Here is a 24,495-nt window from a genome sequence, read left to right on the forward strand (position 1 = left end):
CGCATCATAAGGGCTGACACTGGCGTAGCAACCAACGAGGTAGAGCGAGCTACTGCCATGTGCGAGGGAAATTTGTGTCGCAGATTGGCATGCTTTTCATAAATTTCCTCTTGATTTTTCTTCTGCTGGAGCTGTTGCTTGTACAATTGTTCTTGCAAATAAGAAAATGCTGCCCAGAAAATGTTACCAACATTACTAAGGAACTGGACAGCTCATCACGTGTGATAAAAATGAAATACAAGTTTGATCAAATCTCCGATCCTGTCAGCCACCCAGGATGTTGGTGTCAAATGTCGTAGGACCGGAGGGGTGCTACAAGCACACTGGAAACTGCACTAACCGTACAATTCCGTTCGTTTCCCGGTGAAGGCAGTCAGGCTAATCGCGAAATGTGAGTCCTTCATCTTCCGAACGGCTCGGAGCCCGCGAACCCTTGTTTAGCACAGTTCCTATATCCTTGGTCGGAAACGGAGCGACCCTCCTGCCATGCTGCACGCCTCAGTGGCGGCTTTGGCGACTCGCAACGAGACCGATGGACCAAAACAAAATGCAAACACATTCGTCCGTAGCCAGTCATCAAACAATCAAAAGTGCTGAAGGGAACGGAACGGAACTTTTGATCGTCGTCGACCCTCGGGAAGGAACGGCCAGTGGCAGAAGAGGGAAGGGGTGTCACATGGTTGCACATGGTGCACATTTATGATCGCTCACCGCGCTGCACCCCGTCGTGCCACCACCGTACGGTGTGAATTAATCGAGATTTTGAGGTTTTTGCTTCCGAACGGAGCGACCAAAAAGGGTGTCAATGTTTTGGGCCGCATTTGGGTTGCATGGCCGAGCGAAAGGCCAAGAGTGAGACAGAGGCAGAAAGCCTTGTTTGTATTTATTTAATCCTTGCAACAACTGCTACTACCAATCTGGGGGATTGTCCTGCGCTTCTGCATAGCCCATCCGCACACAGGTGAGTCAGTGCCGAGCCGCTTGATAGTGATGGCCTCGATGGCGCAGTCAGCGAAACGATTTCGACAGTAATCGTGCGTGAAACGGTTCGGTTAGTTTGTGATAAATCCTGACAAATCACTGTCTGCACAGGGTGTTAGTTACGGTTGGCCCGGTCAGGTCGCGGTTTCCCATTAGCGTGGTTGCGCCACGATTGCGAAACCACAAGCCACGTGTGCGGTGGTAGAGAATGATTATTCAGATTCAAATCAGTGCTCAAATCACATCCTTAGCACAGCAGACGCGAGTGTCTAAGAATACCATAGATTTCCTTCCAAGGAAAGAACTGGTGAGTAGGATACGTTGAGGATGAGTAGGGGTTGGGGGAGAGGGAAACGTTTATTCATACCGCGCATCATTATTGATGAGCAAGAAACAATCGATTGGTGTGAGCCACGGCGCAGCACAGGGCCCTGGGAAAATGATCCGCACTTTCCATCATTTACCATGCAAATGTAAACATTTTGCGATGGCGAAGCAGCCACAAAAACTTCTTAGAACGATGCGGAATGATGATGTGAAAGCTGTGCTCCTCAATCGAACATGACGCACGGTTCTTGTTGATTTAATATTGATTTTTCTTTTCCCTCGGTTTTGGTGGATAAAATGCACCTTCACCTTATATGTAAAAGCAAACTTACAACGCGATCACTTTCACCGACGCCTCCGGTTGAAGCAGGTAGAATCGACGCCATTGCCATTTCTTTCGTAAAACTCAAACTCGAAACGATATAGTCCTTAGCCACTGCAAAACCGCGCCGTGTCCTGTTCTTTGTAGCTGTGTGTATCCTGTGGGTGTGCGGTGTCTGTGATGTGTCCACTCCAACGCTACTCTTGTCTCACACGTTGTGAGGACCTCCCGGCACGTGTACGCGATTGAACTAAACTGAGTGCTCCACCTGAAGTCCGTTTTTATCGAGGCCCTTCGCTTGGGGCCAGGTTGCGTGCGTATTCCGTTTTCGGGCGGCCGAAGGACTAAGTGAGCGAGCGCCAACAGTGTGCAACCCGTGAGTCGCCTTCGGTTGGTATGGTAACGTGGGGCAATGAAACAAAAGCGGGTGCCGCCGTGAGTCCTTAGTGCGCGGGAAGCGACAGGGTGTTTATGGTGTTCTACGGTTCCCTTCACTAACCGGCTGCCCCATCCAGCCCCCCCCCCCCCCCTACCCTACTACTATGCGCGCGAGTAGGTGCATAAACGCGACGCATGTTTCCTTTTTCAAACGCTGCACCACGTTCCAAGTTCAACCGTCTAGCGGCTGGTTCACGGTGAAGTGTTGCATCTGTGCTCGCTGCGATGGAAAAGGGCATGGCACTCGCCCCAGTCGGAGAGACCGAGAACGCACCGCGAAGGGTTGACGTGCACATGCTACGTGAGGATCTGTTTGCGTTTGGATCTGTTTTGCGCAGGGTGGTGAAGTAGTCCTGGCCAACACAGGATGCCTTTGTTGATACAGTAGGAAGTTGATTAGCCATCGCTGGGATGTACCGTTGGAGTGGGAAACTGCGGGGTTTCCGTAACTATTCTAATGAGGCGATTTCCCTGTTTGGATGTGTTTGAACGCAAATAGCGGTGCAAGGACGCCTCCGTTGCTTTTTGGTCGATGAAGAACCTTCCTTCGTATACGAAGAAGGGCATGTTAATGCGTAAAGTGATAGTAAACTAACATTCTGCAGGTAATCGTATTTCTGTTAGTATATTTCCATTATTCCTGATAAGAAAGTGCAGCAATTAACATGTTCTCTCCCCCGAGCAGCATTCCCGGTTACAAGGCCGCACCGGAATCGGAAATACCGATCCGTTAGTTTGAAATTTGAATTCAAACTTTGCATTTGATTCCGTTAGTTTGGCACCACGGCGGTTTTGACAGCCGCTCGAAGAAAGTAGCGGTCTCGTTCTCTCTGCAGCATCTTGCGGGTGCGCGCTCTCCCTCTCTCCCTCTTCACGACGTCAAATTGAATGTTTTTGTAACTTAACCGCACGCACGTTGTGTCGTGTTCGATTTTTTTTTGCTCTTGTGTTGCTGCCGTGCGTGTCGTGCGTGCGTGCCCTCGTGTGTTGTGCAGCTCTCGTGGATTTGTGCACAACGGTTTGCGGTTGAAGGTGGGTTTTTAGTGTAGACATAGGACGGAGTGAAATGTGGAACCGTCTCGATCAAGCCAAGAAAAAGCGCCTCGATCGAGGAAAATGAAAAAAGTGAGGCCGATATAAGAAGACCCACAAAAGAGAAGAAACGCGAAGACACGCCGTGTTTGTGCGGGAGGAAGAAGAGCACGAGAAGGAGGAAAAGAGAGAAAAACGCGTTGGCGCTAAAGCGAGAGCGAGAGGAAAATATGTTCCGATGGTGTGCGTGATGTCAGGAGAAACACTGTGCGTGAGTGAGTGAGGCGTATGTCCGAAGGAATTTTTGACCCCCTCCCCCGCTCGCTCCTTCTCTTCTTTCGCTTCGTTCTCTTTCGCCGTTCGCATCGGCAACATAATTTCGGAACGGCTTTTTCCTCTTTCTTTGCTTCACCGTCATCGAGCTCGCAGCATCTTGTATCTTCGTTGATCAGAGGAGGAGGGGTGCGTTGGTTCCACATAATCCAGCCCGCAAGCCAAGCAACCGACCCCGCGACCGACGACGACGACGACGACGACCGCGCTTAAGCCTGTTGCCGCCGCCAGCGCTGTTGTTGGTGCTGGATTGTCGCGAGATTTAAACCGAATTGCCTTCGGGGGCTAGGAGAAATATTAAATTTTTGGTCCGGTTTTGCAACCAATTTAGTTCATAACACTCGTGCCGCCGCTGGCCCTGTTAAGTATCGCGCAGCTACTACTGCGTGTGTGTGTGCAACAAGTTCGAGAAATTAATCGCACGCCACATTGAAAACGATCAACCACGCGTCACTGATTCTTCGAGAGGAGATCGCCACCAAATCAAACCGAGACCCAAACCGAGAAGACGGCGGCCACCACAATCGACATCATCTCCGCATCGTCTCCCCGCAAACGCGAAGCGTGAGCGAAAAGGTAATAGAGGGAAGAGATGAAAACGCGCCGCCTGTAATGGTGGATGGCGGGATGGCGGGATGGCGGGATGGCGGGAGAGAGGGGTCTCCCGAAAAGTGGAAAAAGAAACGAAACGAAATCCAAGTGGGCATCGCACCGCTTATCTCAACCGCGTCGCCCGTGCCCCTCCGTCGTTGTCGCCGTCGTCGTTGTTCTCAACCTGGCTCCCCACGGCCTGCTGCCTGCTGTTCCACCCCTTTTGCAGGGGCAACTGTCACCGCGAGTAGTAAACAACGCGCCGTTAAGTGAGTCTGCGGTTGTCACAGGAACGTCATCCAATCATAATTTCCGCGGGTGTCGGGGGTCAGCTGGATGCGCCTTGATTAATCGGCATCGGGATTGCTCGTTGTGTGTGCACCCGCGGTGCCACTGGCGCCGAGAAAAACTGGGCGAGCGAACGGTTTTCCTTCTTGCGACACACGCACACGGGGGCTGGATGTACGAGGGGCCACGCGGTACGTTCCATGTTCCCGGAAATTTCCCAAAAAAAGCCGTACCAGTGTACAAACGAACCTTCGCCACCCTCGTCCTCCTCATCCCCACGAACCTGGTTGGTACGCAACCAGCGGCAGGCAGTAATTGATTATCTTAAACCTAAAAATATACCCGGGCAGCCAGCCAGCCGATGCGGCGAGATGTGTGTTGTGCTTCACAAGATCTGCTTTCTCCGTTGCAGCTCCATCTCCTCCCCTCCCTCAAGGGAGCAAGCTTTTGTATCAATCGAGTTTTCCGATATCTTCCGCCACGAATCTTCTGCCCGTGATGATCCGTGTTCTGGTGCTGTGGTTGCTTGGACTTGGATGAACGGTCGGATGCCGGATGTGTGTGCTTGATATTATTATCGTAATAATCGAACTGTGGAGCTAACCCACCTTAGCAAGCCAGGAGCAATTTAGTAATGCCTCTCTTTTTTTTTGCTTTTTGTTGCAGCGATCTCATGTATCAGCGTCGGTGGTATCGGTTACTAAACGCCTCCAGCGTAAACCTTTGACGATGCTGGAAAGAACGTTCCACCCGTTGTTGTTGTATGGTTTCATCGGATAGCACACTGCGCGACCGCGACGAGTACACAAACCGAGTGCTAGAATGCCGGTGGACGGGTAGCAGCGCCGCAGAGGAACGTTTTCTTTATTTTCATAATAGCCACGGATGATGGGTGGCATCGCGCCAGTACGGGAAGAAAGGGCTTCCGAAACATCTACACGATTGCCTAGTGCCTAGTGAATGCCTAGTGCTACCACCGTCATCCAGCATCAGCGTACCGCAAACACCTTGGTGAAACGAACCAGGTAACCGCCAGGGAACCGATGTGCAATGTGATTCGCGTCCGTGATAAAACAGTGTGACCCGGTGTCTTTTGTTGGTCGTTTATTGTAAAATATGTGAAATATGTGTATGTTGTGGGTGTAAATGTATTACAAAACTAGTGTGCCTCACTCTTCTAGTTTCAATCTGCTGCGAAAATACCAGTGTCCACATGATACCCAGTCGATTTGTGAATCGAATCCAGACCAGTGTCGTGAATAGAGGGAATGTAGCAACCCTTGAACAAACCAGAAAGAGAGAAAGAGAGCGTAGTCGGTGTGGAGTACTTACAACAATCTAGTTCTTAGTTTAAGTACGCGTTATTACCTTTTGTGACCATCGTCCTCGCTCAAAACATCGCATCAAGGTGAGTATTACAATCGCTGTATGTGGGTGTGTGCTCAGGTCAACCAGTAGTTGACATCCGCCACGCTCTTTGTTGATATTTCGCTTGCCTTTGAGGTATTCTGAAACGATGCGAAGCAGGCGCTGTAAAACGTGGAACACGGACTGCACCAAACAACCGAGAAACAGTTGCAGTAACGGACCATGTTTACTTTGAAGGACATTGCTTTCCCGTTGGTCAATGTATATGAGACCGTTCCCGCTTAATCCCCTGCGGTTCTCGCTTGTAAAACAAATAAATCTGGTCGCTCCGAAATTGACCTTTTCCACAAAGGATTAACGATGGCGGTGGTGCTGGTGCCGGTAGTGACCATTGAAGAAGGCATATGGATTGAAGATTTGTCTGACCGTTTTCGGGGGATAAGAAAACCCCCGCGGGGTTGCTGGGATTACCGGGGTACCGAGTATTGCGGCCGAGGAAAGGTTAGATAAATAACTTCCCCGTTACTAAGCCGTACCACAAAAAAAAAGGCTGAATAAAAAAGAAATTCATGTGGCCAGCAATCAATTCGCGGCAAGCTCAACATCATGCAAACCAGGCCAGGCGGCTTTTTGGAAGAAGAAAACTCGTTTCCATTCTCCAGTGCAAGTCGCAAGTCGTCGCTGCCGTCACCGCCGTCACCGCACCAACCACCGACACAGGTGTGTGAGGCGAACGAAAATTGAATTTCCTTCCGGCAAGACAGACCGACAGGGCGCGTTTGGTGCTGTTATTCCGTCCGTCGTTCGCTCGTTCGTTCGTTCGCCTGGAAGCCATGCAATCGTTGTGCATCGATCCGCTGGACCGTGGCGGCATGATTGAATCAACGCACACAGAGCGACCGGCTCGACAATCAGTGGCGGCCCGTTTTTGATCCGACGGAACGACAACAACACCGCTGGATGGCTGGCAGCTCGCGCTGGATTACACTCGAGATGCGTGCGCGTGGAAGGAGAACAACAGTAGGCCGTAGGACGAAAAGAAAAGAAAATCATCTTAGCAGGCGGGCGGAAGGTGGTGAATGGTCGTTCGTTGGTGCTTGTGCGAATCGAATGTGTCCCAATCAGCAGCAGCAGCAGCAGCAGTAGCAGGTTCGCCGTCTTGTCTCGTCCGCTGTGCCTCTTATCCGCTCTTCTGCTCCAAGTTCTCTAATCGAGTGCAGCATCAACGGGAGGATAGAGACTACCAATTCCGGCTAGTAAAGTGGTTGCTTTCCGGTGTGGACCGTGCGGATTCCGCTTACCTATGAGGGTTGGAGCGGGGTGGCTCGGCTGCTGCTTGTGACAGATGCCCAATCTGGGACCGACAATAGATTTGGATAGGAAGGATAATCGTAAAACGAATGATGGGGTTTGATGAGGTGGACATCTCTCCCTCGGTCGCAGCGAAGGCATTCGCCTTCCACGCGCCCCCCCCCCCCCAAGCACTCCTTCTCATGAAGGATAATCCAGTGGCAATCTCGTTCTCGTGCACCACAACATAGTTATTGGCAATTATCTTTGTTCCATCAATCGATACCAAGCACAGGTTGAATGGAAAAAAATCAATTTTGACCGTTACTTCGGAGGTGGAGGGATATTACTTTCGTTCTCCTCCGATGGGCATGACTGGAAACTTCCACGGCATGCGTTATTGCCAATTCGCACCCCCCATAATCCGCACGTATGTCGTATGCACACGTGTTAATCCTTTTATTGTATTTTACGCTATCACGTCCAACCGATTATGGGATTGTTCTAATATGTAGAAAATTTCAAAAATACATATCAATATTGCCAAATGCTGTTTCAATTCAGTGGTTTACGGTACACTCACCATCGATTGTAGTACTTCCTCAATCAAGACCATTGTTCGATACCGCCGAGCGGTCGAGAATCACCGATGGTAGCGGAGGGGTAGGTAACTGACTTCTTATATCGAGTTAAAGGGCAACCCTCACCTCCCAGCTGTGCATGCGCCTCGTCTTTCCTACCCTTCGCCTCACATCGATACAGATGTTTAGATCCAGCACGGAAAGACGCACTCCTCCTCGATACACAGAGAGCGAGACCATCGGCAACGCAATCCGGCGCTCTCGGTTTTTTGGGGAGAAAATACCACGCGGACAAGCAAGTAGTAGAGGAGATCAGGATAGAAAAAGACGCGCATGCTGCCCACAGGGCGTGTGAGTGATAGAGAGGGCATTGAAAGATGCATTCTGCGCATGTGTCACGGTCGATGATGACGATGACGATGATGATGATGATGCTGTGCGTGTTGCTGCTACGGCTTGCTTCGTTTCATTCTTACTACTGGCGCGTCGTCCTGGCGCGATGGCATGACTGGCATGCTTCGGTGCTGCTGCTACCGTGCATCATCCTGTCTCGCTTACTCTCACAGCCGAAGACTGGGTTTCGATCATGTTGCAATATGTTTATCCGCTCCAGAGAAGGCAAAACACCATCCGAGGATGCGCGGTTTTCCACGATGCCAAAGAGGACCACCCAGCAGCAGCAGCAGCAGCGGCAGCATCAGCCGTGGTAGTAGCGCTCGCAATAGCAACAGCACAGACGACCTGTGACCAGCTCTCAGACACAGTGTGTGCGTACGCGCGTGTGTGTTTACTGTGCGGTGCCAAAGGTGTTTCCGGTATTCCGGTATCCAAAACTAGTTTCTAATCGCGGCGCAAGGTCGCCACTTTTGGTCGTGTGAAGAAGGAAATCAAATCTCCGCCAGCGAGTACCACGCCAACTCTGTTGTGAGGGGGTCCACAAGAAGTTGTGACAAACACATCGTGAAGGATTAACGGTTTGATGAGGTAATGGGGATCATCTTAATGCGGTTCATGTTTGCCGGTTTCATGCCCGATCATTCCTCTGTTTGGCCATTCGGTTGGCTTTTAACGTCCAGATGCCAGACGGTAGCTTCCCTTCGTAATCGATCGTTTCGCTTGCCTAGGAATGGCCATCTGCAAAACGAAAAGCCCAGAGAAGGTGACAAAAAGGAACTATCCCCCAACCACACGGTGCACAGCCCAACGTTGCTTTTCACTGTGCTTTGGTCGGTTGATTCTTCGTCGCATTTATGGTCCCATCGAATCCGGATCTCGGATTACCTTGATGCACACGCACACGGAAAGCTGTGAAAAGTTAAGAAATCGTTGTTTTTTCGTTTATCGTTGGTCGGTGAGACGATTGTCACCCAAGATTGTTACCGGTTGCGCCTCATTGAAAGCAGACCGCGTGAGCATTGTCTTGCCGCTCGAGATCCTTACCAGGTCGTCCCGAAAATTGTCTAATGCAACACGGGTGCTGCCGCTCCCTATTCCTTCTCGCCTTACACATTTTCGATTCTCTTTCCAGCGTCTTTCTTGTCACTTAAGTGTCGCACAAAAAGGGACTCCGTTCCAGGGGGTTTTTTGGAAGAATCGAAATGACGAAATCCCAAAAGTGTGTGACGCAGGATACGATCGAGCGTGTGTGTGTGTGCGCGCGGTGTTGTTTCGGTGTCAAAGTTCATCCGAGAAATCTATTGAGCGGCTCTAAGGACATCGTTACCGTTGTTTGATGCTGGGAACTCCTCGTCCTCGTTCTCTTCGTTTTTTCGATAAAATTTCCACTTCAAAGCGTGAAGATGCCGTTTGCCGTCACCTGCTTAATGGATGATCACGATGGAACCGCTTTGAACATATGTTTTTACGACTCCCGCCCCTCCTCCTAATAAAAGGATTCTCCACGGCTCGGCTGCCGATGCTGGGCTAGGTCGTGCAGAGAAAATGGTGCTACGATCCGATACGATGTGCACGATGGTACACCACACATCATCAGCGATCTACCACTCCTCCCTCTGGTGCGGCGTTTATTACGCACCCTTGCCCTACCCGCCCCGTGCGCTGCGGCTTGGTGATGAAGGCCACACACTTAAGCCCACCCGGCACACCCGGCTAATGCTCTGATCATCGGCCTTCGTGCCATCAGCTGCTGGGGTGGCGCGCACTCCGTTTGTAGATGATCGGTATGAAAAATCGAATGCATCTTTAAGCAATCAGCGCGCGCTCACTCGCGGCCAGCGCAGCTCCGCACAGCCTTCCTCTTCTTCCATCCTCCTGCGCTCGTGAGTGTCTCTTCGGTGATCACAGCGAGCGAGCGCGAGCAAGCGACACCCCGAGTAGCAAAGTGGAAGTCAACGCGGTGGAGGTGCAGCACGACCGCAGCTGCCTAGGAGCGGAATGAGGCGGGACGGAAAGAAGAGTTTGAAAAAGCGCGTCTTGCCGTCGCGACATCAAAAGGTTTTTCTCAATACTCTCGTGCGCGCGCTCTTCTTCAGCTCTTCTTTTTCTCCCGATGTCTTAAATGGCGCGGTTTTTGTTGTGCCGACAAAAGATCAAAGCCGAGAGGCCCTCCCTTACTATCTCCTCCCCAGTCACCAATCACGAGTGAGGGCCCACCGGACAACGACATCGAAGGTGTGTGTGGTGATGATGAAGAGCCCAGAAAAGGGAGGGAAGTGCGGCATGGCCAAGAGCAGACACAGAGGCTGGCAAGCAAAAAAGACACATTTATGTACACACTTCGTGAAGGGGGTTGAGAGGCAGCGTCCACCATCATCCGTCGCGCTTAGGCTTTGTGCATCATTTTCGTGCAAATTGGCGAGGGCCAGTCGTTGGCGGGGGCGTAGATCGCGGTTGTGGAGGAGGCCAAGTCGGTCGCCTAGACGATCGTCGCCGCACCATCGGTGACATATCGTCTCCGAAAGTTCGCCGCCATTTCACCGCACGGTACTCAAGCTGTGGTGCGCGGGGAGGTCTTTGGTGTCACATAAAAGCATTTTTCTTCTCACGGCCACGAATTCCTCGGTTGACTCGGCGCAAAGATCGCGGTCCCTTGGGGAGGTAGTAGAAAACATCAAAACACGGCACGACGGCGGTCCAGCACAACAGTGCTTTGTGATGTTGCGTGAAATAGTCGTAGTAGCCCGGTTTGAGACGCTTGTGCAAACGTCGCTCTGTTCAAGCAAACATAGTAGCCCACACCGCCACGGAGTTGTCAAAGGGAGAAATGACAAATGAATCCGCGTGGCCGAGGATTGCTTGCGTTGATGAGTCACGTGGCACACCGTGTAAGTGTGTCACAGTGCAAGCTACTGTCCACTACCAATTTTCCGTGCTTTGATTTCGCTTTTTGTGCAGCGATTCGGTTCCTTTGGCGGTCTCGCCGACGCGATTGATTCCACTGACCTACATGACTGCGCGTTTCCCCGCGGGGAGCCATCGGTGGAATCAATCGATTCCACGGATCATTCAGATGCCGTGATTTATGCGCACGCGATGCCGCGCTTGGTTGCGATTGCATCAACTGCCGCCGATGCCGTCGTCGCCAGCTTCGTCCGACGTCTTGATTGATGGTCTTGCTTTGGGTCTGTTCCACACCGCCAATGCTTATCATAATAATGGGTCTCCGCGTCCGTGCGTGCGTGTGAGTGTGTATTTTTAGCAAACAACCATCCTTTGTAGAACCACCGATTGCCGATCGATCGAAACTGCAATCGAGAGACTGCCCTACGCGCTCTCCGGTAGTGTGGTTATCTGCTATCAACAAACCGCCGCCATTCCCGCAGCTGGACAATCGTCAATATTGCCTTTTGATGCCTATTGCTTATGCTACAGTCGGTTCCGCATGTTTTACATAGGCGGTCCTGATGATTGATGATTAATCCGAGTGTAACGAGGCGTTGGAGTGCGTTTTAAAAATGGAATTAACGAAAGTTTCGTTTTTTTACTTTTTAAAGTATTAAACAAATTCCAGGCTCGCGGCATTGCAGGACGCATGGAAGGAATATCCACAACATATCCCGCCTTGGCGTAAGAATATAATCTTTTTGCAAATGTTCTTAGCTAACGAATACATACTCTGGAGGCGAACAAGGAGTTGAATATCTGTAAAAAATATGGTTTAACATATGCCTGAATATGAATGTTTAGTTGAGGTGTTGATAACAATTTGATCATTTTCAATTGCGATATGGTGGTGCGTATTGGGTACATATTATAGGGTGGACCTAATAATATAGATCATCTTGGAAAACTTTAATATAACATCTGCTGCAGAAGTTCATTCAAAGACTACCCCTCCGAAACCACCATTCGGTGGTTTCCCGGTCTGTAATTAATTGATTCTTGTTCTTTTGAGCACAATTATTGCAGCCTTTCCATGCTCAACATCATCCCCCCTTCATGATCACGATGATGATCATTCGCCAAATGCTTCGACATCACAAGAATAATGCCCGCTTGGCAGTAATTAAAGCGAAACCGACTGGCTAATAACCATGGTCAGCACCACACTCGCCACATGGTTCTTCTTTCCTTTTTTCCCCCTTTGGCAGGTCGAAGCATCGAAGATTGTTGTGACTCATAAACCCATCGACTGATACGCTCGGTTGCATCTTGCGAATGGGAAGCGCTGCAGCCGTTCCATGCTGCTGCTGCCACAAATCGATCCCTCGCACTCACTGCGTGTGTTCCGATTTATGACATTGTGCGTTCGCTCAAGAGTTCCGTACGTTGGGTGCTGCGCCACGGCCTTTATTGGAACCGTGAAGCGATTTAGTGAGGAGTGAAGATACAGGTCAGGTAAAGCAGAGCATCCAGCAGCATCATGTGCTGTGGCTGGAGAAGGGCCGAAGCATTAATCCCGTACCGTTTCGTTCCTGCTGCACCCGTTTCGTGTTTATTCTGGCTCTGGATTGTGCTACGTGTTCCCTCTCTTCTGCGCGAACCTAACGGTGGTTTCTGAATATGAAAAACGTCGGGAATTATGATCCCTATTGCCCTTGTACGCGCGCGTACCCCTTGGGCGCGCTTCGGCTTTCCCTTTTTCATAAAAATTATGATCCTTTTCATTCTTTTCCCTTACGGTTATGATTCTCTCAGATTTCGTCGTAAGCCGGTGGAGGAATAAGGAAACGAACTACGGTACATCCAATCCGTTTCCAAGACGCTTCATCTCAGGGTCAAATGTGCTACTTCGAAACGGAACTGCCGGTTGGACCGGACGATACCGGGAACACTCGTTTAGAGGACTTTGATTGGAAAAGCGGGAATCGCGCGCTCTTACGGCGCCATCTTGTTTTTCGCTTTTCGTCCTCGTCGTCCTCGGCGTCATACACCCGTCAATTTACGGCAGCAGGATTTGTTTAGCCTGCAGCCAAATAAACGAAGGCCTGAATTGATTGCTGAAAACGGAATGAAAATGAGTGATGTCTGATGATGACACACGTGTCGTGGCGCAGGGGGACTACAGTTTCGCTCGAAACATAATCCCCGCTCGGTGGAGGGAGATTGAAAGGCTTGCAGCAACGACCAACCAGCCAGCCAGCATGTTGTTGCAGGCGAAAAACCCCTAAGGCCCTTCAGGCCATAATTCGCTCGATGGCTAATTACGCACGCACTGCTTGTTGCGCGCTCCACGACCCCGCATTCGATCGCTCCTGCTTGTGTTGTGTTCAGGAGATGTCCTTTCCAGCTGAGAAGAAAATTAAAGTCAACTAAACGATAATTTGATCACTTGCGCTTGCCACCAACCCTTTAACTTTCTGAGGGTCCGCCGATGTGGCTTATGATCGTGGCGTGACGCCATGATGGTGCACCGTTTCGTTGCTTGCTCTGACGCAGAAATCTTTTTGCAAAATCCGAAAAGCATCACAGGGATATCAGGAAGGCTGCGGACAGTTCGTTGTTGCAAAATGAAGCGCTGAACCGTTTATTAATCCTTCAGTATGTCGTAAAACCGCACGATCGCGATCGCGATCCTTAACCGTCGGCTTACTTTATGATGTTCACATGGCGCGCCGACCACGTATAGGCCGACAAAGCGAGGGCGAGAAGATATTGATGGACGGATTAGTAGCCTCGAAGCCACCAGGGCGCGGTGGTGTCCAGTTCCTCATTTCTTGGACTCGAAGCCACCCGGACCATGGTCGCATGTTACCATTTACCCTTCTATGCGAAGAGCGAAGCGAAAGAGGAGGAAACACAGAACAGAATCATGAAAAAGTGCCGCCACGATGCGTTTGGCTTCGGTCTTATTGATCGTGTTGGATGCTGAGATATGGCCAACCGGTGAACCGGTCGCATAGGAGAGGAGGTAACCGGAAGAAAAGGGTTTCAGGCTATATGATTCAATTCACTTGCTGCCGATGTTGGTCCGGAGTATTTTTATGTTTTTATTGCACGAAGGCACGGAGCGAAGGCTCAAGTTGTTAAGTTTATCTTGTCGCGCAGCAGCTTCGACCGCTGTAATGCTTTTGCATATTTTCAAAAGTAATAATTGCATACCAGGCAAACGGCGCCCCCCTGACTCCTTTGCCTTTGTCATGTCGGGAATGGTGTCGACATCGGAGCTGGATGCCCGGTGGTTAAACTGGTTTATATGCCGGCTGGGTGCCGGTTTCTCACGGGATGCTTCTAGAGAGTTTTATTGGAGCCGTGTGTGTCTGTGTATGCTAGCGAGCATAATAACCTTCGCATTCGACCGACATTAAAATCGGGTGAGTCGGCGATCATTGGCGTTCACATACCAGGCTAACTTCGTCGTCCAGCGAATTGGAAGTGACAATTGCAGAGACATCGGTGTCTATAACCTTTCTCGTTAAGAATACTGAGAAGTATTTACATCGCAGTAGCTATGCTGTGTTGCTAAGCTACTATAGATCGCAGTAACCAGAAAGTTTGCTTTCGTGAACATAAAATGACTATAGGAATACATTAAAGAGGAATTAAGTGGACTTTATCTTCATCTTGTCTGCTTTACGCTACAAAATGATAATACACGATTCTCGTGTTCGCCGCCCTGACACCGGGCTGGCTTCTCTTATGCCTATGATAAATGTTTAATGATCCGCCATGATAATTATTGAAAGCCGCCAAACCCAATTCACCCTTGCCATCTAAGCGAATAAGGACCTCCACTTGACGGCGTGCGTATGTGTCCTTGATCCGCCATCATAATGTCACCGCCAGCATAGGCACAATTCAGAGGCTGGCCCGCCCGCCTGACTGACTGGTTGACTGGTTGGCAGGCAGCCATTTTGGTCTTCCCAACCAATTGGAATTCCTCCTTCGCTGTTTTACGGGCACAAGCAGCCTCGTCGTCGCTGCCCCGCTGTATTGAGGATGCATTGTTTTCCATTCAAAAGGAGATCCCTCATCCTGGAGTGCGCTGTATGGGCTGTGTGATGTGCCTAGGTATGCTTCGGACGGTAATACGGTCCCCTGCAGGAGGGAGACGTGTACCACTGCTTCTTCAAAAGCGGCGACGGCCCCTCTGGTATAAGGGGCGCTACCCTTCTAAAAAATCGGTCGTTCGCCCGATGTTTACATTCCTCGCTTTTTAAATCCACTTTTTTCAATTGTCTCGTTTCCCTCTACCTATGGATGTCCGACCATTTTATTTTTCTGGCAACAGGATTGCCTTCCACGAGTCATATCAGCAGAAGCGAAGGTTGTATGCGATTTGCGAAGCATGAGTTTTCCATTTTTTGGCGTACATTAAGGGTGAATACATCGGATGAGAAAACCCTGTGATTGCGAATCGACTTCTAGTTTCTCTTTACTGACAAGTAATTACTGCAAACGGCAGCCGGCATGCTTCCTCCTTAATCCATATCCAGATGGTCCTCGTCCTGGCAAATGAATCAATGGACGTACTTTTGTCGGCAGGCGGATGGTGATGCGAGCATGTGCAGCCAAGCGTGGAATCTGGATTCGGTTCCAAAAAATGATTGACGTTTTAATAGGATATAGGCTTTGCTTTCATTGTGCGCTCAGTATCCTCATGCGCTCCAGCAGAGACGAAGGGTGACCAGGGGTAAAGGATGTCGATTTCATTTAAATTATGCTTTTAACGATGCCACGATACCACTGTATGCTAGTCGTGCTTACATTAAATGTATGTCCGATAATGAAAATGAAAAACTAATATTTGCTTTCTCTTTCCTCTCTTTTATACAGAACGCGCGTGCTCCTTATGGCCTGTACTGTGGCGGTGCGTTAACGGTCATACTTGCCAGTAACAACAACGAGAGAAAAAAGACGAGAACTGCCTTCGAGAGGAATGAGACTACACCCGGACGCAGCGGGCCACTAACTTTAATTGAAGCATCACATTGAATTGTCGAAATCGTAAAATAGAAACTTAGCCAGTAACATATCCAACTGACGCCATCATCGAACGCGCGTCCTAGTCCTTAGAGTGTCAGCTGCCGTACCTACCGTCGACAACGATCTATAGCGGTGCACACACACCCGGTACTACGGCGACAAAGCGAACAGACGACAGTGCGAAAGCGAAAGGATTATCGATGAGTCTGCAGTATCGCCACGAGAAGATTGATGACTTTACCTGTAGTGGACCCAGACCACCCGTTCCCGGAGAGGAAAGCCGTCGGAAGGTGAGCATATTCTAGAAAGCTTGGCGAACGGAACAGCGGCCGAGAATGAAAGAACCCCTAGGAGACGAGAACCGGAGAGGGATTTGTTGGTAGGAAAAAAGGAAAGCAAAAGTAGCATGGACGCACCGTGCGGCACCGGCGGAAGGATAATCTGCTTCTTAGAAGTCAGGCTTTGTAGGAATGGTGTGTTTTTAGCTGATGTGTGCTCTTTTGTGGTTCAGTTGTGTCGCCAAAGTTTAAATTGCTCGACTGTTTATTAGCCAGTCGACTGGGGTGGTCGTTCTGGAGGTTTTGTATTCTGTTGTATGTCTTGACTCTTGATCTTACCGCTTTTTGTGGTTTTTGTGGGTTTCGCCTAAGTGATCGCTGCCAACGCTCATGAACTTAAGACGCACACATCAGTGTGCTTTCCCGCATGCCGTTCTACAATCCAGTAGATTTGATCTTTTCTGTCAACGAGAGCGGTATGTGAGCGAATATTCAGAATGCGTTCGATTGCTTAAAAAGCGCATATTGAGTAATGGGTATTTGAGATGCAAGTTAATTTATGATGGAAAGGAGTTGAATAGTATTTCAAACAAATATTTATAATTATGCCATAAATAAACTGTGCCTGGAATAGAATAGATTCAATTAGACTCGAACAAATGATCGATTAGCAGAAATCATTAGTAAAACGATTTAACTGGAATGTTTTGTTTCTCCCCACTAGATGACGGAAACGGGACGCCCGGATAGGAGCCGGGACTCGCCTCCCTCGTACGTTCGATGGGCCCAGAAACTTTCGCACCTGTTAGAAGATGTGGACGGTGCGGAACTGTTTAAGCGCTACGTCGAGCTCGAGGGAGAGGTGCCGGCAAATCGGCTTAAGTTTTACTTCGCATGTGAAGGACTCAAGCAGCAGACGGATCCCGAAAGGATCACGCAGCTAATCGGTGCCATCTACCGGCGCTTCTTGAAGAAAGCCAAACCGGGCACCGAGCTGTACGTGAACGAATCGATGCGCAATTACATTAAGGCGGGTCTGAAGAATGACCTCATCCTTACCGCGGATCTTTTCGATAACATGCAGACGAGCGTGATGAACATAATCGGGGAGACGACCTATCCGCACTTTCTGCAGTCCGATATCTATCTGCAGTACGTGCAGGCGATGCAAAGCTTGAGCAGCAGTAGCAGTGTAATTGGAATCGGTAGTACCAGCTCCACCGGTGCGTTAGCAGCTGGTCACGCGACCGGCATTGCCTCCGCTGCCTTCATTCCCAGTGAAGATACAGGAGCGGCAGCAGTAGCAGTGGCCACGGCTGGGCCATCGGCAAATGCAGAACCAAGTACTTCTCCTGTTACAACCTCCTCCGAGGCAGCTGCTGCCACCGACGGTGAAACTGATGGTCAAGCAGCTTCCGTCGGCAGTTGTGGAGGACCTTCAGTGACGGGTGCTGTTGGTGGTCAAGCGCCTTCTTCCTCTTCCGTCGCGGCGATGATGGTGACGAGTTCGCTGACAAGCAGCAGCTCCACCTCGGAACTGCTATCGCACTGCTCATACGCACTGCCAACGCTTCACGAGGATTCGGAACTAGTCAATGCCGATTCGATCGAAGAGCTGTACGGTGCCGTGGGCCCCGGTTTGGACAGTATTCCCTTGATACCTCCACCGCTCAGTCAACGCAGTCAATCTCCAACTCAGCAAGCCTCCTCGAACACCTCCAAGGTTCCGATGACCCTGACGAAGGATGCGCTGATGGCCACGCAGAAGCGACGACTCGAGATGAGGCCACCTGGGTAAGTGTGCAGCCTACGTTCTGCATTCGATTTCTAGCTTGTTCTTACGCTTTTGATTGTTGACTCCCTATTGTAAACTAAAACCCCCTGTTCCATTTGCCCCGTTCCCTAAGTGGCACATCGTAGAGGGCTTCTATAGTTAAAACGAAATCATGTAAATCCCTTTATCCATTAGCCTTCCGCTTAAATCACGAACAACGGTGCCAGTTGTATACATGCTACACACAATCAAAAGCATTGAATGAACTATTACTGCTTGAATTAATCTGTTTGCTATCGGTTTTGTTAAAAAAAACACCAGTTGTGTTAATTTACTTATAATTTGTTTTTTCTCTTTCTTTCTTTTTCGATTTCTGTTTCCTTTTTCCTTCCTTCCGTTCGATCATTTCTTCGAATCCGCGATCCTCACCGGCGGAATCGTTCGGTCTGGCCTGGCAAAAACGCGCACACACCATGGCTGCCTCGGATCCTTTTTTGGTCATGCAAAATTCAACTCTATTTCAATATCGCTCTTCCACGCCTTCTGTCCTTTTACTCCCGTTATCCTTGCTTTGTGTGTATTGTATGTGTGTGTATGTGTGATCTTTCCCTTTCTCTGTGTACGTGCGCGCTATCTTGTGTGTCCTTGCTGGCTGGACTATCCGATGCGCATGTGCTGCCTTCGCAACGCCATTTGCCAATCATTGAACGACACCGTACAATCCCTTTATTTCGTCATCATCACCATCATCATCATCACCGTCGTCATCTTCTTCTTTGTCCCCTCATTCGGGTTCGTTCTGATCCTGTTCGACGACTCGTTCCTCCCATTTTTTTAATGTCCCTGTCTCGTCTCGCGTCGCGACGTTTTATGCGTTTTCCATCTCACTCTCGTCGGGACGATGGCCGTAAAATCCTACGGATGTCTGTGGCTCTCGATGGAATGGCTTAATGCAAACTTTTTCTAAACATTACGTTAACTTTTACACACATTTTGCTTGGCACATGTTGTTGCTTTAATGCGTGTAATTTCGCTGGCAAAATTGCCGTCTTTCCTGGCTTTTGCTGGCAAACCCATGACCGTCGATTGTTAAATGCTAAACATAACGCTCCATACCACACCACACAACACTACAACGTCCTGCAATGCACCTGCGAATTGTTACTATACACGCATGCAGAGCCCGCGGTTACTCCGTGTACACCGCCTATGCACCCTACAATCCGGTATCGCGGCGCGACTCAGAACTGGCCAGTCTGAGTTCCGGTCGTACCGATTCCGACACGATGTCCCTGTCGAGCATCTCCACGTAAGTTATTTATGTTTTGTTTTTTTTTTTTACTATTCTGTTGGTAACCTCTTCATTTGATTAACTCTTCAAGAAAATTTCATTTAAATGTGAATAACATTTATCCAATCTGTAAGGAGCCATCACAAAACCCAATCGAATGGTTTGCCATCGATTGAAAGTCACATTCGGTCTAATCAAATTTATATCTCCCCCGTTTTTTCAAGCGATGGACGGCCACACTCCCTGCGGAAGCAACACCACCATCACCATTCGTCCATGGAGCGAAGAATGATGCGTGAAAATGCGCTGACCAACGAAGAAGTCGATACCTTTTCGGTCAGTTTGGTATTCTATTAGAGAAAAGGTTCCTTTGAACATTGGTTGTGCTGACATTCTATTTGCTATTCCAGATCATTCCTCGTACACTGCGGCACACCCAGAAACCACTTCCACCGATGGAGTTCGCCAAGATCCTAATGACCAAGCTAGATGCGGTGGCCCGTGAGCAGGAGAAAGATGAGCTGCTCTGTAAAAAGCTACAGGAGGTATGACCGTATAGAATCGCACTGACAAACACAAGGTTGAGTTTCCTCACCATTCAATCTTTTCTCCCCGGTAGGCCGAGCTATCTGATCGATCGCAGAATAAAGTGCTGGCCGATGCCATCCGGCAGAAGCTACAGGTAGACGATGACAACGATCAGGACATTCTTGATCAGCACGTGTCGCGCGTATGGTCCGATTTGACACCGAGCCGATCACCGGGTACGATGTCTCCCTGTCCACCGAACCTCCACTCACGCTCACGGCGCCACGATCTGGTTGGATTCATACAATCGTCTGGATGTAAGCCTACTCAATGCCACATTCATTCTCGTTTATTTATTGAGTCGTGTTTCGTTTGTTTAGCTACGCATGTTACGATGCGCCACTCGAAATCCATGCCTGATGGTCACACGTTGATGGGACCACCATTGCAAGCGGCCACGGTAACGGCTCCCTCGCGGAAGCTTAATCACAAATGGCCTTCAGTTAACACGGACAGCGGTATCAGCCTGTTCTCGACCGACACACTGACGAAGCACAGCAGCAGCGGTGGTAGCAGTGGCAGTCGAGGCGAATTGAGCTTCGGCAGCAACTCTCGCCCACTATCCCGCAATATGCATGCGGACATGCAAACGGCTACGTTGTTACAGGAATCGAGTCGTCGATTGGAGGACGAAACGCGACGGTAAGTGGCATAACTCATAATAAAGTTAAAACGGAATGGGAATTGAGTGCATCTGTCTGATGGTTTCAGATCGAAGCGCTATCAGCATCCGCTGCCGGGAAGTGGAATTCAGAGTATGCCGTTGCCACCACCACCGGCGATGTCGATGTCATTCTCCGGCACCTCGGCATCGGGTGGGCTTAACTTTGGTATGCCGAGCATGATGCCACCGCCACCAATACCGGCAAAACCGCATCAGGCACCGAATGAGTTCACAATCGTCGTGTACTCGTTCTGCGACGAAGAGGTACCATATCGGATAAAGATTCCTGGCACGCAACCACCAACCTTGCGTCAGTTTAAGGACTATCTTCCCAAGAAGGGTAACTACCGGTAAGTGCACCATCAGCAGGACCACTGCTTAGGCGCTGTTGCTAATCTACTCCAATTTTTTATTCTTTAGGTTTTTCTTTAAAACGCGCTGCGAGGATCTTGACAATCCGGTCATTCAGGAGGAGGTCAACAGCGATAGTGAGCCGTTGCCACTGTTCGAGGGCAAGGTGATGGGTACGGTAAAACCTGCGGAATAGGAGATGTAATGGTAGGGAACAACTTTTACGTGATCATAGCAGCAGCAGAAGAAGTATGGAACAGAAACAATAATGTGGCTTCCGATAGTACATGTAACGTGCATAAAGAGGGAAGGAAATATGGCGGAAGGATTTTCGGTGAACGAGATACCACCAGTGCCTTGATGAGCAATTCCTTGATAGTATCCTCCCTTTAAATCACTTTCTATCACGGAAAGGATAAGTTGACGACAAACATACACACAACACTCACACGAAGAGTTTTAAACTAATCATCGAGGCGAGTAATGCAATAGGCGGCAATACGAACGGGACGGGACGCATCTCGATATGCGTTCCGTTTCAATGTTGAAGGCGACGAATGAATAGTGCCGAGAAAGGTGGAGCAAAAGAGATCAAATCAAAAGAATCAGTATTTTATCAGTTACTGCGCTTCTGTTGCCTCCTCGTGGTCAATTATACTGGACCATTGTCTGTGTTTTGAGTGTTTGTGTACGCATTTTGGTAGGAAATTTACTTTATTTAAACTCGGCGTAAAGTAGCAAACTATCTTCTCTTCCAAAACTACACTATCTTTCCTGTTCCTATCAGTTCTTCCAAGACGTGGGGTGTTGAAACTGACCACCGTAAAAAAGCAGCATGAGCAATCAGAAGCGCGCCGCAGCGAACAAACTTAACTGTGCATCGTGTCATTTCGTTTTAAATATTTTTTGTGAAACCCTGTTGATTGAACGACAAAAATTGTAGCTATATATACATATATTTAATATAGATTCTTATTTACGCCCTTTTATACCTCCGTATCTCTGACTGCCCCATGCCGTTGGGTTAGTTTAGGTGTTGAGAATTTGTAAATATAAATCCATGCGTACAGCAGGCAGCCAAGCTCGCCGGAACGCTCTGAGCGGGGTGAGCATTGGTACTCCTCAGAGCAGCCGGTGAGCAGTCAGCGTCATCAATCGTATCGAAGCGACGATTATCTAGAGCGATTTATACATACACAGGCTTATTGATAAGCTATACACTTATTACAGAGGAACTGGGAAGTCAATGCTTAGTAAAACAAGAAATATAATTGCTTATTTAAAAAATGAATCCTTGTATACATAATTGTTACGGTTTTTTCAGCAATGAGCAATCAATAGTGGTGTGAAGATGATCGAGATTGAGGTACTGCGAAGGCACTGTTATTCGATGCCAGCATTCTTTTCAATAGTTTCTCTGCTATGAGAAGAAAATATCGAGGAAAAACATTAATCATCTAGGGGAAAACCGGCTTTCTTAAACCCGGTTCGGCTGTCAGAAATTTAACAATTTGGCCGGGTTGCCAGCAGCGCTGGTATTTTATGACAGTAGAGCAGGACGTCGAAAGACTGTCAAAGCTGTCAAATTTTCTTTTGGATTTTTCCTCCACGCTGATCGATCTGCCGCGTGTTGTGCTCCGTTAAAATGTAAGAAAAATATCCGTAAAATATCTGCGTTTCGGTGGTTTTTAATGGCGTTCGTTGTGCAGGGGTCCTAGGGGAATGTAATGAAGTACATCGTTGGCTGCATTGATTGCGATAACGATGAGAAAAGGGCCGGTGAAAATCTGTTTACTGCACCCCTCACGATGAGGTTGTGTTGAAGGGAGAAGGGGTGAAGAAATGGTGTGGAAGATCACCGGAACCGGAAAGTGTTTTGGGGGTGGGACCGCAAGCGGTTTACCTGGTGCCTACGAACGCCATGCCACGATAAAAAGGAGCACCCTGAGCATACTCCCTAAAGCACCGGAATTCTAACCTCACAAATTGTCCGTGTACTCCACAGCAGCAAGGATGGCGATTCGTCCAGCCTATAAGCCTAAAATCGTGAAGAAGCGGACGAAGAAGTTCATCCGCCACCAGTCGGATCGTTATGATAAGCTCGCCGTAAGTATTAACATGCTCTTAATACGTGGGAATCGTCTCCGATCTAATCGTTTGTTCTGGTTCTTTTGTTTTTGCGTAGCCTGCATGGCGTCGGCCGAAAGGTATCGACAACCGAGTGCGTCGTCGCTTCAAGGGACAGTACCTGATGCCGAACATCGGATACGGCTCGAACAAGCGCACCCGTCATATGCTGCCGTGCGGCTTCAAGAAGTTCATCGTCCACAACGTGCGCGAGCTGGAGGTGCTGATGATGCAGAACCGCGTGTACTGCGCTGAGATTGCCCACGCCGTATCGTCGAAGAAGCGCAAGGCCATCGTCGAGCGTGCCAAGCAGCTGGCCATCAAGGTCACGAACCCGAACGGTCGCCTGCGGGCCCAGGAACTGGAGTAAGAGGAGGAGGAGGAGCCGTCGTCGTCTCGCACAGCACTGCATCACCATCAGCGATTGGTGTCGTGTTGTGTTGCGGCAAATTTTCTTTCCACCGGTCGCAGAGTTCGGTCTATGGTTTGTGCGGATCATCATCAGTAGGAACAGCTCTTGAGGATCCGTACTGAGTAATAATAAGAGATATTACATCTAATCCTCCGTTCGTTTTGCGTATTGATCACGAAAGAAAAGGTCCTCGAGTCGGTCTGCCACGCTTGTTTGCTTATATTTCTGATTAATGCGATACATAAAGTAGAAAATGCTTAATTAACCATTTCACCCGACCGCTGTCCGCTCTACTAGCTTCCTACCAGTCCCAGGTAATCGTCCATCAACGTTCCGATCGCGAACTGAAAGAAGGAGAAATAGAACCAGTCATGCCAGTGACCAGGAGCATTCCCTGATCTCTATACTTACGATACCGGTCGCATCCACCCGAGTACCGACGATCTTGAGCCGGATCTTATCCTCCGCCGCTATCACACTCTCACCGTTCATGGCACGATAGCAAGGCGGGGCGCCGTTTGGGCAGAACTGCATGTCGGCCGGGATGGAATGGTGCGAAATAAAGCAGGACAGTGGTCCGATCTCGGCGAACATGCCCACCTTGTTCACCTGCTTCACGGTGGCATCCAGCACCTCGCCTTTGAACGGCCGAAACACGATCGCCTTGTACTTGACCGGGTACACCACGAATCCTTGACCGGGTTGAATCGTGCCCGAGCCGATATCGTCGATCGTTGTTACGGCAATCACGAACCCATACTTTCCCGTGCAGGTGCCCTCGACCTCGGTGTACAGTTTCTGCTTGACCGTTTCGATAAGCTGGGGACCAAAATAACGCGGATGCAGCAGGATTTCGTGCTCCAGCGATATCTACGGAAGAGCGCAAAGTTGGCGGTGAAAGCATATCCCTCCGAGGCCCTGTGGCATGACCATTACTTACGTGATAAAACATAATGGTACGAGGGATTTCTGCTCTTTATCGGGGAATTAAATCAACAGAAATTCGCGCCTCGCTTTTTCGGCTTTTTTTGTTTTGATACCGAAAAGGACGCGGTGCGTTTGACAGGAGAACGATTAATTTGGACATAAGAACGGGAGAAACGGTAAATTAGACCATTTTCAAATTTGAAAAGT

The 24,495-nt window shown here is 49.4% G+C and overlaps 4 protein-coding genes across 11 annotated transcripts in view; 2 read left to right on the forward strand and 2 right to left on the reverse strand.

The window, feature by feature from the left end:
- The window catches only part of LOC125950769 (ninjurin-1), a 5,557-nt gene extending 3,687 nt beyond the window's left edge, over positions 1–1,870 (reverse strand). The window contains exon 1 of the mRNA XM_049679027.1: positions 1,641–1,870. Within this exon, the coding sequence (XP_049534984.1) occupies positions 1,641–1,700 (60 nt within the window). The 5' untranslated portion in view covers positions 1,701–1,870. The remainder of the gene's footprint in view (positions 1–1,640) is intronic.
- A 1,116-nt stretch (positions 1,871–2,986) lies between these two features.
- Positions 2,987–22,095, forward strand: LOC125951977 (axin). Of its 7 annotated transcripts, none has more exons than XM_049681158.1 (12): positions 3,021–3,100; positions 3,765–4,009; positions 4,979–5,720; positions 15,727–16,166; positions 16,879–17,948; positions 19,109–19,237; positions 19,444–19,555; positions 19,630–19,764; positions 19,839–20,064; positions 20,128–20,449; positions 20,519–20,821; positions 20,892–22,095. In XM_049681158.1, the coding sequence occupies exons 4-12, from the start codon at positions 16,077–16,079 to the stop codon at positions 21,016–21,018; spliced, it is 2,514 nt and encodes an 837-aa protein (XP_049537115.1). In that variant the 5' UTR covers positions 3,021–3,100; positions 3,765–4,009; positions 4,979–5,720; positions 15,727–16,076; the 3' UTR covers positions 21,019–22,095. The 7 variants fall into 7 exon arrangements, with proteins under 7 accessions (XP_049537116.1, XP_049537115.1, XP_049537119.1 ...); XM_049681161.1 differs by lacking the exon at positions 3,021–3,100 and having other exon boundaries at positions 3,117–4,009; positions 4,979–5,337; positions 5,494–5,720; XM_049681159.1 differs by lacking the exon at positions 3,765–4,009 and having other exon boundaries at positions 2,987–3,100.
- Positions 22,096–22,390: 295 nt separating this feature from the next.
- LOC125951991 (60S ribosomal protein L32) lies at positions 22,391–23,509 on the forward strand. Of its 2 annotated transcripts, none has more exons than XM_049681180.1 (3): positions 22,391–22,469; positions 22,828–22,928; positions 23,008–23,509. In XM_049681180.1, the coding sequence occupies exons 2-3, from the start codon at positions 22,836–22,838 to the stop codon at positions 23,317–23,319; spliced, it is 405 nt and encodes a 134-aa protein (XP_049537137.1). In that variant the 5' UTR covers positions 22,391–22,469; positions 22,828–22,835; the 3' UTR covers positions 23,320–23,509. The 2 variants fall into 2 exon arrangements, with proteins under 2 accessions (XP_049537137.1, XP_049537138.1); XM_049681181.1 differs by having other exon boundaries at positions 22,395–22,469; positions 22,831–22,928.
- A 39-nt stretch (positions 23,510–23,548) lies between these two features.
- LOC125951990 (DNA-directed RNA polymerase II subunit RPB7) lies at positions 23,549–24,412 on the reverse strand. The gene is made up of 3 exons (XM_049681179.1): positions 24,302–24,412; positions 23,773–24,231; positions 23,549–23,705 (listed from the first exon to the last, which is right to left on the reverse strand). The coding sequence occupies exons 1-3, from the start codon at positions 24,311–24,313 to the stop codon at positions 23,655–23,657; spliced, it is 522 nt and encodes a 173-aa protein (XP_049537136.1). The 5' UTR covers positions 24,314–24,412; the 3' UTR covers positions 23,549–23,654.
- Between the last annotated feature and the right edge of the window lie 83 nt (positions 24,413–24,495).

This window comes from Anopheles darlingi, chromosome 2, assembly GCF_943734745.1.
Source record: "Anopheles darlingi chromosome 2, idAnoDarlMG_H_01, whole genome shotgun sequence".
Taxonomy (NCBI): Eukaryota; Metazoa; Arthropoda; class Insecta; order Diptera; family Culicidae; genus Anopheles; species Anopheles darlingi.

Coding starts and splice junctions, on each gene's coding strand:
- LOC125951977 (XM_049681159.1), top strand. CDS start 16,077: ATGAGTCTGCAGTATCGCCACGAGAAGATTGATGACTTTACCTGTAGT. Junction 16,167..16,878: donor GAGAGGAAAGCCGTCGGAAG/GTGAGCATATTC, acceptor TCTCCCCACTAG/ATGACGGAAACGGGACGCCC. Junction 19,238..19,443: donor TCCCTGTCGAGCATCTCCAC/GTAAGTTATTTA, acceptor CGTTTTTTCAAG/CGATGGACGGCCACACTCCC.
- LOC125951991 (XM_049681180.1), top strand. CDS start 22,836: ATGGCGATTCGTCCAGCCTATAAGCCTAAAATCGTGAAGAAGCGGACG. Junction 22,929..23,007: donor ATCGTTATGATAAGCTCGCC/GTAAGTATTAAC, acceptor GTTTTTGCGTAG/CCTGCATGGCGTCGGCCGAA.
- LOC125951990 (XM_049681179.1), bottom strand. Junction 23,706..23,772: donor GGGTGGATGCGACCGGTATC/GTAAGTATAGAG, acceptor TCCTTCTTTCAG/TTCGCGATCGGAACGTTGAT.